The following is a 16,488-nucleotide window of genomic DNA, read 5'->3' as shown; positions in this document are numbered from 1 at the left end:
CCTGTATTGTTTTCACAAATTCATTATTCGATTTCGGTGTTGGATTGTACTGTTCAGTCCTCGTTATTTCCAAAAAAAGGATCCATTTCTTGTTTCCTTTTAACCAGGATCAACAGAATTCTGTAGCATTTGGGGAGTTATAAGCATATTGTGGAGAAATATTAATAAAAGTTCACAAAAAAAGAGTCGAAATATTTTCAATTTGCTTCATTTTGGCATGAAGGTGTAAATATTCCGAGCTTTTAACAAGCTACTCGAGCTCATTTATCTCGAGCTTAATAATTATCAAGCTCGAGTCGATACACAAAATAGAACTCGACAACTTATCGAGTCGAGCTTCTTAACATCAATGTTTGACTCCGCTTGTTTAAAACCTTGATTAAAATTTTCAAGTCGAGCTGAACCATTCGAGCAAACGCTTTTTCAAGCCAAATATGCTCGTATATTCAAAAAGTATACAATATAAAATATAAAAATTATTGAACTCTAGCTGATAAATGAGTTAGTCGATCGCGAGCCTGAGCCCTGCTTTAAATAAGTTGTTCGAGCTCAAGTAGAGCTCGAGCCTGGTACAATTTTTTCGAGCCGAACTCGAATAATCTACAACTCGACTTGGCTCGTTTACACCCCTATTTGGGTCCCTCTATTAATCAGTTGGGTAAAAAAAACACCTGTATTATTGAAAAAGACACAACACATAACATGATGCCGATCCCCTTACATTTGTTCTCAAAATCCAGCAACACAACAAAAGACGAACACAGAAATTGCAATACATTAATTCTCGAACGAAACAAACTATTCGATTGAAGGAAAATAACTAACTCGAGTTATGAAAGTTCAGAAAGCAACATAACAACTCCCTTGTGCATTAAGCCGTATGTTAACATCCAGAAATACGTTCAATAACCCCTGCATACGTCAAGTAAAGCTTGTCAGATAGCAGAAAACATATTAAAGCCTTGCAGGGTCTTGCTTGCATTTACATAAGATAACAAAAATAATCGGAAAATGTCACGGGAATATGGTGCTCAACTCTTAAGGTTGTGCAGGGTAAACGGCTAAACAGACACCTAAGGACACATGACTTAGGGCTTGTTTGTTAGCAGCTAATTAAGCTTAATGGGACTTGCAACTCATTCGGACAACTATACATGACTATTTGGTAGTGGCATAATGATAGAGAGAATGGCTTATTCAATAAGCTTCTAGGGGGAAGCTTTATGCAGAAAGCCAAAAAAATTCTGAACCTGCCCTCGCAATTAAAAATATGTTCATTCCATCTATGAAAAAACTCTCCCAGACCAAAACCTTCCAATCTATTCAGACAGATTAATGTACACAAACATCATTGACCATACATGGCTTAATGGAAAACCAACCAAACAGCCCCTTAGCCACCACCAAATGGGGGGGGGGGGGGGGAGGGGGGTTTGCTGTATTTGTATTTGCTAGCAAGATTTCCACCACATATGATATGATCATTGTTATTCTTATTTCGGTTGTTAGAACCCCACATCGGGTAGACTTTCACCATTTCTACTCGATAGATGTTGGAAGGGCTCTTTTAGATTGTAATCTAATGGGGTTCCATGTATTCTAAAAAGGTTGTTAATAAAGTGTTCTTATCTAAAGCCTCTTCTCATGCTATCCCATCATCCTTAGTGTGTGACAGTAATCTTTAACATCTCCCTGTCTACCACCAACATTATACCCCTAATGAATATCACTGCCATCAGTGCTTATCACTATTTAGTGTTCATTAGAAACTTAGATTAATCAAGCAACACTTATTCCTCTATCCATATTTAGGGTAATTCTTTATGGAACCTGGAGAGGATTTAACCACCCCTGCAAAATCACAGGTTCATGGCGCTGAGCCACTGAGCCTTAACTAAAACATAGCAGCCTTGATGCTTAAAAGACACATTTTTGCATGCTTGGTTTCCTGCAAATGAAACCAAACAACCCCAAAGGGATAGAGTGGCTGTTTTTCCGTGAAGACCCCCGGCTTGTGCAAAAATGTGAGCAAAAAGAAGAGAAGAGGAAAAAGAAGAAAGAAAGCAGGGAGAAATAAACAAACAAATAAAAAAAAGGAGCAAATGCAAAAAGGCATAACAAAACATATAGAAACTAAGAAAACACACACAACCCTCCATCTACAGACGGACCCTGAAACCTTGTCTTCCAACTCCCTAACCTCCACATGCCCCACCACCAAATTCACTAACTCCCTTCTTCATATCCACACTAGGTCTAGGTTGCTACAGTCACTCTACTACCCTAGTCTTACATTTGCAAGAACTCCTATCATAGATCATGCCTCAGAAATGTCTAAGCATGTCCTGTCCATCCTCAACTGCTACCATGTTCTCCTTGCCCCACCCCTTTTCCTTGTATAATATCAGGTGCCTACCCCTTCGGCATGTTGTGTAATATCGATCTGGTTATGTAGCATACTCCATATTTATCAGGTACTCGATTCCTATAATTCCTTACAAATTCATTGAATACTTGAAGGATGAAGTGCAAATTGTGTATGGTATTAAGTGATGGTTCATGGGATAATAAGATCTGTTCAAAAGTATAAGGTTCTCCCTCTCCATGCACGCAATCGCATATGCAAAAATTTCACAATAGCACATAGAAGTTCCTTCCATGTTAGTGAGCTTGAAATAATAATACTCATCTGAACTTGGTATCCAATAGTGCTAACTTTCTATAGAGCTCTATTGGGATTTACTTTCAAGGTCTTCACATCAGGTTGGTTGTCTAAACTCTATCACTCGAGTCTACATAATGTTTCTGGTTTCAGATTTCTAATCAGATTTCCTTGGGACTATAAAAGTTTGATGCATCTATGTATAATATAAGAAAGAAAGAAAATCCATAAGTATGCTCCAGCACATATCTACATTGACAATGTCTTCCCCAGATTAAAGAGAAGATAATGTCACTAAATCCTTCTGTATATTAACTTGCGTGTGCCGTGGGAGTATTTGCTTTTGGTTTGAATAAAATTTGATTCATTAACTCTTCAGGTTGTCTATCTTCAACCTTGTATAGATATGAAACATGCCTCCAGAAATCAACAGGCTAAGGTGTATAGTATAATATCATGCTAATTTCTTCCTGAGATTGATGAAATGGCTGTTCAGCTGATAGCAAGGGTAAGGAATCGAACAGGCAGTTCAAACCCTTAAGCGAGTTCAATCAGTTTCCTCCATTGAAAAATTAAAAGCAAATTCTGCTCTCATGTATACTGTTCATCTAAGAATCGCCTAAAATCTAGAATCGCAAACATTTAAGTTTACCATCTTGCAGCAACATAAACCAAAAGCAAAAAATCTGTTCATAAGCCATGTGATTCTAACAGCATGTCAATGACCCCCCTCTCACGGTTAAAGAAGTGAAATTAAACAATTACCTACACACGTAATGCATAAAACGTAAACCAATTAGAACCGCATCATTATACCTGACTTTTCTAACGAGAATCGACTTGAGCTTACGAGCTAGGTCCTGCGATTTAAGCCTACGCTGAAGATTCTTTCGAGCCAAAATTCGTTTCTCTGAGTTCTTGATGTGATATAACTGTTCGTTCTTAATCATCCGTTCGATACCACTTGATTGCATTATCCTCTGCATAAAAGTTAGTCCTTGATCCAAATTGTTGTTCAGAATCTTCACCCGGATGCCCCGCCATTGCTGTAAATCAAAGCTCCGATGATTTAATCCGACGTTTGGTCGTGCGAAGATGGACGAGAAGCTTCTGGTTATGGAGTTCATCGCTAGGGTTTGGGTTTTGGGGAATTTTGCTGTACGATGAAAATTGAAATCATAAGGAGTTAATTACGGCTTTGGTCCCCGTGGGTTAGTGATTGTTACAAAATTGGTCCCTAAACTTTATTTATTAAGTAAGAAGCGCATGTTTGTAACGATTTGGTCTCAAACCCTAACGCCCATCCAAACTCTCCTTCCTAAAAGGATTGTCGTCATTTTATGTTTTTTTTTTTATCGTTTTCCTCATAAATTTTTTTTATTAAATATTAGAGTAAATTACCTTTTTTGTCCTTTAGTTTGTTAAAAATTATGGGTTTTGTTCCTGTGGTTTTGAAATTGTGGATTTTGTTACTGTTGTTTACAAATTGCGATTTACGTTCTTATGGTTTGCAATTCAGTTTTTATTTCATCTATGAGGTTTAAGGGTGTTCATCGTTGAAATCTAACGTGTTTAGATGGATATGATCGATCCAATCATTCAATGGATGTTGAATTTTGTCATTCGATCCAATCCAGTGTAATCTGATGTAATCTGACGCATGGTTGATGCAAAATTAGACCAAAACGCATATGTTGGGTTGAAATTGGGTTGGGGTAGTTTGAACTTAACCCAACCTGATGAACTTGATCCCTTTTCTATATTACGGATTTAATGTGGGTGTCAAATCATTGATTAATATATGTACTTTAGACATAAGACCACCCCTTGGTTAGCTATATTACGGATCTAATGTGGGTTTTGACAACTTTTACAGAAGAAAAAAACTAAACAAACCGAACCTCGATCGATCTATATTTTTATAAATCATATATGTTTTGGAGTAAAAGTTCAATTATAGCACATAATGTTTGAAAATTTTCAACAAATCTCGTCATTAAACTGGAAAAAAAACTTAGATTTGGTCTCTCATGTTTGTTATATCCCAAAGTTTTTGGTTTTTTTGTTTGACGGTCGTTAACTTTTTCAGTTAAGTCCAGTTAAAACAAGAATATTTTAGTAATTTTCACTATTTTCTTAATTTTTTATTAAAATTAAAAACAAATACTACATTTTTTATTTTACATTGTAAAACATAAAAGAAGAGGAAAAGGTTAACCACCACCTCTCATTTTCTTTACGATTTAAAATTAAAATATAATATGTTTTTATTTAAATGTAATAAAATAGTAAAAATGACTAAAATACCATTCATTTAACTGGACTTAACGGCAAAAGTCAATGCCGTTAGATAGAGGGACCAAAACTATTAAGACATCCATAAGCAACATTTCCTAAGCACGATATTTGGGTAGAGTGAGTCGCATGCATGCATTATCAACACTGGGTAAACCCAAATTTTTTATGCTACCGTACTAAACCTGTAAATACCGCATGAAAGCAGGGGTGCGGTAAGATGTACACATACCTAATTCCTACGTCAAAAAGCAAAGCAACAAAATTTTTATGTTACGATCATTTGAGAAGAAGTTTGTTATCAAGGGCCTTGGCTCATCGGTACTCGCCTACTCGGATTATTGTTAGAGTATAGCCACCCAATAAGTTAAGAGTTCAAACCTCATTGAAGTTGAACAGGGTGCTTGAATATTTACCATATACAAGTACGATATTTGTCCCTGTGATCTGTTAATAATTTCGGTTTCCGTCCCTAACGTTTGTAAATAGCTATTTGTGTCCTTATAGTTTGCAACTTATTGTTGTTTTCGTTTTCTAGACTAATTCCTATCTTAAAGTATAAGGGACCAAAATAATACATAATTTAAATCATAGGAAGTGAACCAAAATATATATTGTAAATCATACGGATGAAAATATTAATAAATTATAAATTACATGGATAAAAACTGTAATTTCTAAATCACAAAAACAAAAATCATAACTTTTAATAAACCGTAGGATTAAAAACCGAAATTTATAGATAAAATAAAAAGTTGTCATCAAGTGTTTGTTTGATTCAAAATGAGGTTGTGTTTGGGGCAAGTAATTGGTTGGGAATGTTTGCCATTTGGTGAATTTATGTTTCCATGAAATTGTCAATTATGGTAGACTCCATGAGTTCAGTTTATCAAAAGCCTATCTAGATAAGGGTTTACGAAATCACATTACTTTACCGGATAAGTATGGTAAAAACCAAGAATCTTATCCGATAAGAACGAGAAAAAACCAAAAATATTATCCGGTAAGTGACGGCGACGACTCTTGCCACGGTAAGCTCTTACCGGATAAATTGTTGCATACGATGTCGTTTTGATTGACTAAGATTTTACCCGGTAAGTAACTGATAGTGTTAGATTTACCGGATAAGTGTTTGTAGATGACCCCTTTTTTGATTGCTTTCACTTTTTAACAAACCCTTGTGTTTAGAACAACCCATTTCCAACTTTTGAAAATACTGTCGATGTATGAGACTCTGTACAACTTGACTTATTAGATACAGTTTTACGTTGTGTTCTCGAGTTTCTTTTACGAAGGAACAAAGAGAAAGGGAAGGAAAGTTGGAGGGGAAGAAAAAAATACGCGTTCTCGAGTTCTTTTAAGGACGTAAAGAAAAATAATGTTGATTTTTTCCCACAAAACTTTCCACACATACGTGGGAAGAAAGAGGAGGGAATAAAGGGAAAAAAATTATAAAAATGAAAAATATTTATAAAATTACATATATACCCACTAATTACATTCAAACATAAAACGAATAAGGGTAAAATTGTAAAAATGACATATTTTCTTCCATTTTTATCTTAAAAACATGAATTTTTTTTCCTTCTATTCCCTTTATTTTTCCTTAATCTCTGTAACACAGATAAAGTTTTTTTTTGTTTATTTCCTTCCCTTTGTTTTATTTTATTTTATTCCAGAATTAGAGAACACAATGTTAAATTTAACAGACAGATAAACTCTTTAATGACCTTAAGAAGAACTGTTTCCATTTTCAATTTTGCTGCCAGAGAACCAAAACCGCATTCGACGGAATATTTAATTCATCAACATCTTTGTATGGTGTTCGAATTTATAGTTTAAAGATCATACAAAGACAACCGCGTAATTTCAAACCGACTTTTTGATCATGACACGAGCGTTGATCATCTTAAAAGATTTAGTCTATAAAACCGATGAAATGCAATTGAGTCTCGTTCTTTTACAAACTCAATAATTTATAAAAGCTTACAAAATCAGTTTTCATACATGAAAAAGTACAGTGTTTTATACACTATAGTTGTGTATGTAAAATGTTTAGAATAATTTGTAAAATGTATATTCTTGTATGTTTTACATATGAAACAACACCGTATAAATACCGGAATTTCACATGTATTATTAACAACACATGAAAACTGATTTATAAGTTTGTATAAATTATGTTGGTCGTTTAAAAATACTGGATAATAAATAACCCACAATAATACTTAACTTATGAAATGATTCAATCTAATTCATATGACCACATCTGGATGGCCTATTTACTTATTTATATTTTGTTTTATTTATTACCGTTTGATTGGTTCACAGTTAAAAGCAGTACAATTTAAAGTTGAGACCTATCCAAATCGATTGATATAAATGGAAAAAAAAACCTCTTAAAAGTAAAATCATTCTATTTATGGAGAATTCAACTGATAATAGGATTTGGTTATATAACAGTAATTTTTTTCGTAAAAGTAAGAGCAAGATGATATTTTTTAATTTTTTTTAATATTTTAAATTAAAAAATAAAACAGTATTCGAGGATTCTTTTTCCAGCTGATCTAAAAACTACAGATCGTTCTTAAAGAAGATATTTCCTTGCAATTAAAATGGACTGGACATGTGAATAAATTGAATCAAAAAGTGATAAATAATATCTCTACGGCTGACGATCTTTCCTCGGAGGTCATTAGTTTGAGCTCTGCCAGGTCATAATTAAAAAAGATTAGTCGAAGTACGGACAAGTTGACCTTAACACCAGTAGTTAAAAAAAAGATTACAGAATAATATGAATTTTTTTATTTTTACTGATAAATTTATATGTTTATTAATCATATCTTTAAAAATAAAATTAATGATTGTAATATTTTATATTCAATATACAATTATGGTACATAAATTTTTGTTTCATTATAAATATTTCAAATATTTAATTACCATTAATCATAAAACTCTCAAAAATAATTTCATTTGGAAATTTTAAATCCTTAATTTTGATATTTAAAAATAAAATACAGCATTTGTTGGATATATTATTTAATTAGAATATTAAATTACCACAAAATATTAAAAAAAAGTATTTAATTAGTATTAATTATTGATTATTTAGAAGAAAAGAAAGACTAGTTAGGTACCATAGATAAAGGCTGTTCCTTGTCAATTATTTTATATTATTGATATTCAATGAATTGTTTTAAATATATTATAAAATATTAAAATTTATTAATTTTTAATCATGAATTTTTTGGTTATTTTACAATTTTCAATTAATTTATTAGCTAGTTTTTGCCAAACATACTTACTTTAGTTGACTCATCAGCTACCAACTAGATTATCAGTCGTCAGCTAGCTTATTAACTAGTTTGCTAAACATAGCCTTCAAGTCGCATTTCAAGATACTAGCTTATGTGCATCCGACGTACACGACCAGACTGACCTAGTGGATAAATCATAAATACATAAACAAAAAAGACAATTGGACCAGATAATGTGATTGCATTATAAGATCACAATTGAACAGATGGAGCAAGTTCAAATCAACGTAACATGAAACCTACGAGTCCAAAAGCACCTTGAAGAACAACAAAAGTCCATAAACAACCTAATTGGCACCAACGAGTAAAATCTCATCGTGCTTTAAGATCCTATAATAATAATATTAAACTATTAGCAATAGTAGAAACTGGATGGTTAAAGAAACTCCATACTGCATTTGCAATAAGTGTGTAAGAGGTGACGTGTTTATTATTTTACAGAACGATGACAATAAAAAAAAAGGAAGTACCATCGAGAGGCGTGACGATAAGAATTGAATACAAAGCGGTTTTTTATGACGTCCCCACCACTGACGAACCCAATGTGTTCCACCGACGACAGTGACTCGTCGCCGGAGAAGTTAAACACAACGCCGGATTCAATCCGACAAAAGAGTCTTCCAAACATCTCAATACACTGGTCCTATCACGCCGATAAACCCTCCAATTCTTTCCCAGACGTTTTCTTTGTATTTATCCCCATCACTTTCAGCTTTCTTCGTTATAAATTCACCAAATTCTCATTATTCCAATCTTCAATCGTGACGCCATGAATAAACTTATCTTCTTCTTCATCTTCTGGTTTTCCTATGGAAGGTGCTTCTTTTATCTCTTTCATGGTTTTCAAGCTTTAACAGTTAACATCTTTGCTATTTGATGTAATTTTTGTATTAAATGATTGTAAAATAGAGATACCCTTTTCTTGAATTTGATTGATTTCAAATGGGTTTCCAAAAATATGGATTCAGCTGAACAGTGTTGCTGATTTTATAAAAAAAATCACTAGTTTTGACTTTCAAAAGTTAAAGCTAGATTTGCAGAATCTTTCAAGATCAAAGGTCAAACTTTAAATGCTTGATTGGATAATTATTGTATGTTCATATATAAATATATATATATTGATTTCAAATGGGTTTGCTTTTGTTTTGAGTCATATGGATTCAGCTGAATAGTGTTGCTGATAATTATAATGAATCACTAGTTTTGACTTTCAAAAGTCAAAATTAGATTTGCAGATATCTTTCAAGATCAAAGGTCAAACTTTAGATGTTTGCTTGGATGATTATTATTTGTTATATATATTTTGATTTTTCAGGGTGTTATCAGAAATCCATGCTAGCTTACCACCAAGAGGTTGGAATTCATATGATTCCTTTTGTTGGACCATTTCTGAAGATGAATTCCTGCAGAATGCTCAACTTGTTTCCCAGAAACTACATGCTCATGGCTATGAGGTTTTAACTTCTGCTCTGTTCTGTTCATAAAGATTGCTACTTTTTCCATATTTGCCCATTGCCATCTTCAAAAGAAGTGGATTTGATCTTGATGTAGGATTCATTACATTGCCACTATTGAAGGGTATTTTAGATATTTGATGATAGATTGTTGAACACTTCTGAACATGTTTTCTTGAATCCATCTTACAATTTCAAGAATCATTACTGCTCCTTTCTGCTCATTAAGATTTGTACTTTTACCATATTTGCCCATTGCCATCTTCAAAAGAAGTGGATGATGTTGATGTGGGATTCATTACATTGCCACTATTGAAGGGTATTTTAGATATTTGATGATAGATTGCTGAACACTTCTCTGAAGATATATTCTTGAATTCAACTTACAATTTCAAGAGTCAGTCACTGTTGTTAGCTATTTCACCCTTCTGCCATAAAGATTTGTACTTTTTCCATTTTTGCCCATTGTCATCTTCAAAAGAAGTGGATGATCTTGATGTGGGCTTCATTACGTTGCCATTATTATAGGTTATTTTAGATATTTGATGATAGATGTTTGAACACTACTCTTCCCTTCTGAGTTCTGCCCATGCAAATTGCTACTTTTCCAAATTTGCCCATTGTCATTCTGTAAAAAAATGTGGATGATCTTGATGTGGGCTTCATTACATTGCTACTATTAAAGGGTATTTTAGATATTTGATTATAGATGGTTGAACACTTCTCCAAACATATTTTCTTGAATTCAACTTACAATTTCAAGAATCAGTCATTGTTTTTAGCCACTCCTCCCTTCTGAGTTCTGCGCATAAAAGTTGCTACTTTTCCATATTTTCCCCTTGTCATCTTCAAAAGAGGTGTATGCTGTTAATATGGGTTTCATTACATTGCCCCTATCAAAGGGTATTTTAGGTATTTGATAGATGGTTGATCACTTCACCGAACATATATTCTTGAATTCCACATACAATTTCAAGAATTAGTTGTTATTGAAACTCTTTCCTTTTGTGATTTCTTGGTTTTGTTTCAGTATGCAGTGGTGGATTACCTTTGGTACAGAAAGTTAGTCCCAGGTGCTTATGTTGATTCGCTTGGGTTCGATGTGATTGATGAATGGGGGAGGGTGATTCCGGACCCTGGTCGGTGGCCTTCATCGAAAGGCGGCAAAGGGTTCACCGAAGTAGCCAAGAAAGTTCACGACATGGGTTTGAAGTTCGGATTCCATATAATGAGAGGCATAAGCACACAAGCTGTCAATGCAAACACCCCAATCTTAGACATCACAACGGTATTTTCTTCTCACAATCTGATAAGCTTGTTGTTGGGTAATAAGCTAGTTGTTGTTAGCTGATAAGCTGGAGGATAATGTAAAAGTGAAAGTACCCCTTAAGCTTATAGAAACGTTACTTGAAGCAACTTTTCAAAATTATAGCTAATCAAATGGGGCTTTTCCAATAAGCTAAAAGAATAAGCTATGGTTGCCAAACAGGCTTGTGGTTTGTTTGTTAGCAACTTAATGAGCTTAATGGGACTCCCAGTTTATTCGGTCAGCTATACATGACTGCTTGGTAGTGGATTAATGATATAGAAAGTGGCTTATTCGGTAAGCTTCTAGGGGGAGCTTTATGCAGCAGAAAGCCATGTTTTTTCCGAACCTGCTCCTCCAAATTAAAACACACGCTTCTTCCATTTGTGGAAAAGCCCCTCCCAAACAAAAATCTTCCCGATCTATATAGATAGATTAATCCACACAAACAACTTTATCCATTTAGGACCTAATGAAAAACCAACCAAACAACCCCTTAAGCTCATAAGGCTCATCTTTTGTGGATCAGGGTAAAGCGTATGTGGAGTCGGGAAAGGTTTGGCATGCAAAAGATATCGGGATAAAAGAGAGGGCTTGCGGGTGGATGAAAAATGGTTTCATGAGTGTCGACACTTCACTTGGAGCCGGAAGAGCGTTTTTGAGGTCTCTTCATCATCAATATGCCGAATGGAATGTAGATTTTGGTAATTTTTTGTCCCATTTGTAGCTTTTGCATAGAATCCGATACGTACAACTTTCAAACTAGAATTACTTATTTACCCTTTGTTATACCAGTAAAACATGATTGTGTGTTTGGCGAAGATTTGGATCTAAATGAGATAGAGACTGTTTCAGAGGTATGCGGATTGATCACCCGTTATTTCAGATATTTAGTTTTGATGGTATTTGGGGGTTAACGAATAAAAAGCGCAGATCTTGAAGGAACTTGATCGCCCGATTCTTTATTCGCTTTCACCCGGAACTAGTGTCACACCGGCCATGGCTAAGCAAGTGGCTCCCCTCGTTAACATGTATAGAGTAACAGGAGACGATTGGGATAACTGGGGAGACGTTGCTGCCCATTTTGACGTTTCGAGGTATCTATAGACCTTACTTCCGAGTAGGATATACCGGTTATTTAGAAGAATAACCTTCTGGCATATTCTTTTTAAATGCACGACTTTTTGACAGATTTTAAGGCATTCTTATGTTAAAAATAGACGTTCTTTTGTTAGGTGCGTTTGGCATCCAGACAAAACAACTTTTCAGCGTTTAGTAAGACATAATTGGATAGGATAGGACAAATAAAATGACCAATGTACCCCTAATGAGTTGTTTATATATTTTGATTAATTTATGTAATTTATTAGATTATAATAAAATAAATGTTTTTATAACAAAAATCAAAATAAAAAAGTTTATGTTATTTTCCAAATTTTATTTTATATCTTTTCTATATTTTTTATTATTAATATTTAATAAATTACATAAATCAATCAAAATATAGAAACCTTATAAAAATAATATTTTGAGGACGGTAAAAGAAAAGTTTAAAGAGCATAAAATACAATAAATAAAATTTAGAATGAATAAAATGTAAAGAGGAAGGCGTATTTGATGTGTTAGAAAAGGATTATGTTTTATTTTGAGCCCAAGGTTTCCACCTTGTTCCATGGGGTGGGGGTGGAACACGCCTTTTCCACTCTGTTGTATTTTGAGGTTATATTGGTAAAATATAGTTTTGTTTCACCTTGTTCCATGGAGTGTGGGTGGAACACGCTTGTTCCACTCTGTTCTACTCTGTTCCACATAAAAGTACCCGTTGCACCCTTAGGCTGAGACGTTCCTTAAATCTGTCAGAAGATCTTATTTAGGAGAATAACCTTCCGACATGTTTTTTTTAAATGCACGACCTTCAGACGGATTTTGAGGCATTTTGTGTTCGGAAAAGACGGTTTTCTATTAGGCATTGATTTATAATGCAACATCTCAAGAAGTTTTAAAGAACTTAAACCGAAGGTTTGGACTTTGAATCGTATTAGTTTTAATGAATCTTGAAAATCTTCTTGTTTTTTAGAGATTTTGCAGCTGCTAGTATGGTAGGAGCCAAAGGTTTGTTGGGAAACTCGTGGCCCGATCTGGATATGCTTCCACTCGGGTGGCTTACGGACCCAGGTGAGCGTTTGTTCTCGGTTCGACCGTTTTTTCAAGTATTTCATTATTCGATGATTTTGAAATGGAAAACCGCTACTTGTTAATAGGATCCAATGAAGGTCCACACCGGATGTCGAAACTTAGTCTAGACGAACAAAAGACTCAAGTAGGTCGATTTTGTGCATTCTTTAGAGATACCCGAATCAAATTCTTTCGGGTTTTCTTTGATTTCAATCTTCTTTTGACTTTTTGCGGTTTACAGATGACTTTATGGTCTATGGCTCGATCTCCGTTGATGTTCGGTGGAGATATGAGAAAGCTCGACGATGCCACATATGGACTCATCACCAATCCAACTCTATTGGAAATCAACTCTTTTAGCTCAAATAATAAGGAGGCAAGTTCTATTTCGATTACCGTTCTATTAAAACGTCAAAGAAAGAAGTCAACTTTTGATTTTTTCGAACTCAAATAAACCTAGAGAACTCTGTGTTTTTGCTTCCAATTTTTTCATATGATTCCAATGATGTATGTAGTTGTAGCGTTTTGTTTGGAAAGAAAGGGTTCGTGTCGATTTTGGAGTTGAACGGTAAACTGTTTGACTCTTGAAAGTCAAACTTTTTCTAACAATGGTGTTTTATTGCTTACAGTTTCCTTATATAACAAGCACAACGGACCTCCGGTTCTTGGAGCAAGGTTCGAACTTTCAAACAAGAAGTTTAAAAGAGGCGGGTTCATCGGAAAAACTTGTTTTAGGGTTCTCGAGTTGTCATGATTCCCAGGCCAAAGGTTGGTATAAGGATCTTGAACGGGTTTGTTGGCGATGGCATTCAAGAAGCGAAAAGGTCGAACCTTTTTGTTTATACAAGACAGAACCTCTTCTGCAATCGTAATTTTCTAAACGTTTTTGATGCGTAAAGAAATCTTTTCGTGTAAAGATTGAAACTTTGTGAATGGGAACTTAGTTTTTTCGGTTTGTTTTAGGGATGAGGGTGTTGCATACAGCGGGAAATATCAAGGAAAATTTCACCTACGTGCGAGAAATAGAGCTGGGTTTTGCTTCGATACTTCATCAAAACGGAGACTTACTTCGAAAGAGCGTAAAAGAGCATCGTTTTCACCTTGCAGACTGGATACCAATCAGGTACGGTTGTATTTTAGTCGAGGGCCCGAGCCTGGCTCGAGCTAGGCCTAAGCTTGGTTCTTGTGGGCTCGGGTCGGGTTGTTTAAGATTGGGCCTTGGCTTGTATGGTTATGCAAATCTTTTGTATTGGAAAAACACGAGCATGATTTGATTTTTATTTGCGTTTAGATGTGGGAGCTAAGCAACAATGGAACGCTCGTGAACGGTTATTCGGGTTCGTGTGCTTCTATCAAAGCAACGAAAGCCGATGCCAGTCCCGGAGGAATTCGATCGTGGATTGCAACCGGAAAGAAAGGTAAAGGCTTAGTTTCATGGTTGGGGGGTCCGACCCCTGGAGCAACCATTGAGGTTGCTCGTTCGTGGCTCAAACAAGACACGAGTTTTGTCTGCAAGTTCCTTTGTAAAATGCAAAGGAACTGCTGCTGACAAACTTGGTAGCCACCGAGGGTTTTCGTGGTTGTTATTGCAAAAAACTCACGTAAAAACGTGAAAGTTTTGCAAAAACGAGCAGTATGGAGTCAAAAGAACGTTGGACTTGATGTTTTTGTATACTTTTCTCGCTCTTGCAAAGTATATGCGTTTTTTCTCGATATTTTTGCATGAATGGTATGCAACACTACAACAAATTGGCTTTATAGGGTGCCTAGAATGTTGAAGCGTCCTAATAGAATACTTTATGTAACTTAATTTTATATGACCAAACTATAAAAGTTCTTATCTAAAAGTGTTACAATAGGTTTACAGGACGTTTTTGGGCGTTTTAACAAGTTTTTTAGGACACTTTCAAAATAAAGTGTCGTATTAGCCATCTTATATGACATTTTTGAGAAGTGTCCTATAAACTTTTTACAGGACACTTTTTCAGATCGTGTTGTATAAAATAGCTACTATGACACTTTTTCTAAAAGCGTTCTAAAAAACTCGTTGAAATGTCTAAAAACGTCCTGTAAATCTATTGTAATATTGTTAGGTAAGACGTTTTTTGGTTTGGCTTTTGAACTCCACTGATCATTTGCATGTTGTAATGTTTTAGGTGAGATTTATCTTTCCTATTTCAACTTGAATCCCGCAAGAACGGTTATTTCCACGACCTTATCGAATCTCTCAAAAGCGTTTCCGACCATCAATTTCCGCTCGTGTTCATGCAAAGAGGTTTGGAGCGGTAAAGATTACGGATCGTTACAACATTCTCTCTCGGTGTCCGTAGATTCGCATGGTTGCGCCCTTTTCGTCTTGACTTGCACTTAATCCCGTGGGAAAACACGCTCACGTTCCTTTTATGTGGGATTTACTGGTTTCGTTTGATTTAGTTCAATTTGCAATGTCCTTAAAATATATAATGCAATTTTTTTTATTAACCTGGATATTTAACTCGCTATGCTTTGCGGGTAGTCCAAAGTTACCGCATTTTAACATCTGTGGTCACAAGGAGATTTTTATTCCCCTTTGAATTTGAACATTCGACCTCAAAGCACTTTTAACCTTCGAAACTCAAGTTCAAACCAATCAGGAACTACCCACGTGATTTTTAATCCAATTTATATTGTCTAAAATAATTTATAAATTTGATAGTTAACAAACATTTTTATTAGAATATCTAACAAATAGATATTATATTTAGGTTGAGTTTAATATATTATTAATATTTAATAAATTACATAAATTAATTAAATATAGAAACCGTATCAAAATAATATTCTGAAAACAGTAAAGTGACAATTTAAAGAGTATTAAAATGCAATAAATAAGATTTAAAGAACGAATAAAATGTAAACAGAGAGACGTATTTGATGTTTTAAAATAAAATTAAGTTTTATTTTGAGGTTATTTTGTTAAAATGTTAGGGGTTATTTGTCTACTCTTAATAATTCCATTAAGAGACAAACCTCTAAATTGTTAAAATGTTTGTCTCTTAATGGTTCTAAAATCTTTTGAATCATTTTGTATATTGGGTCCCCCTTGACTATTCAGCGCCCTAATTATATTGTAAACAATTACCGAACAATTATATTTGATTTTGCATTGTATCATGAGAGCCTCTTAATCATTCTGCACCAAACTATTCAACAACTGTTAAACCGGCGTCTTAGTCTGTTTCATGTTGTTCCATGATGTTAGGGTAAAACTAGCCTATTCTACATATAAATACCGCC

The 16,488-nt window shown here is 34.5% G+C and overlaps 2 protein-coding genes across 4 annotated transcripts; one reads left to right on the top strand and one right to left on the bottom strand.

Annotated features, from left to right (window-relative positions):
* Positions 1-656: 656 nt before the first annotated feature.
* LOC112525621 lies at positions 657-3,816 on the bottom strand. Its single transcript, XM_025135820.1, has 2 exons — positions 3,479-3,816; positions 657-912 (listed from the first exon to the last, which is right to left on the bottom strand). Exons 1-2 carry the CDS (start codon positions 3,787-3,789, stop codon positions 903-905), a joined length of 321 nt encoding a protein of 106 aa, XP_024991588.1. The 5' UTR covers positions 3,790-3,816; the 3' UTR covers positions 657-902.
* A 4,980-nt stretch (positions 3,817-8,796) lies between these two features.
* Positions 8,797-15,655, top strand: LOC112525293 (alpha-galactosidase). Of its 3 annotated transcripts, none has more exons than XR_003070421.1 (13): positions 8,797-9,093; positions 9,593-9,731; positions 10,762-11,019; positions 11,567-11,741; positions 11,833-11,894; positions 11,971-12,134; positions 13,115-13,212; positions 13,299-13,361; positions 13,454-13,588; positions 13,842-14,080; positions 14,176-14,335; positions 14,504-14,630; positions 15,369-15,598. XR_003070421.1 is itself a non-coding variant. In XM_025135364.1 (13 exons), exons 1-13 carry the CDS (start codon positions 9,047-9,049, stop codon positions 15,581-15,583), a joined length of 1,878 nt encoding a protein of 625 aa, XP_024991132.1. In that variant the 5' UTR covers positions 8,804-9,046; the 3' UTR covers positions 15,584-15,655. The 3 variants fall into 3 exon arrangements, 2 of the variants coding, with proteins under 2 accessions (XP_024991133.1, XP_024991132.1); XM_025135364.1 differs by having other exon boundaries at positions 8,804-9,093; positions 13,299-13,357; positions 15,369-15,655; XM_025135365.1 differs by lacking the exons at positions 14,176-14,335; positions 14,504-14,630; positions 15,369-15,598 and having other exon boundaries at positions 13,299-13,357; positions 13,842-14,084.
* Positions 15,656-16,488: the final 833 nt, after the last annotated feature.

This window comes from Cynara cardunculus (assembly GCF_001531365.2).
Source record: "Cynara cardunculus var. scolymus isolate 2C chromosome LG 13, CcrdV1, whole genome shotgun sequence".
Taxonomy (NCBI): domain Eukaryota; kingdom Viridiplantae; phylum Streptophyta; class Magnoliopsida; order Asterales; family Asteraceae; genus Cynara; species Cynara cardunculus.
This window is presented reverse-complemented; position numbering and strand designations above follow the sequence as displayed.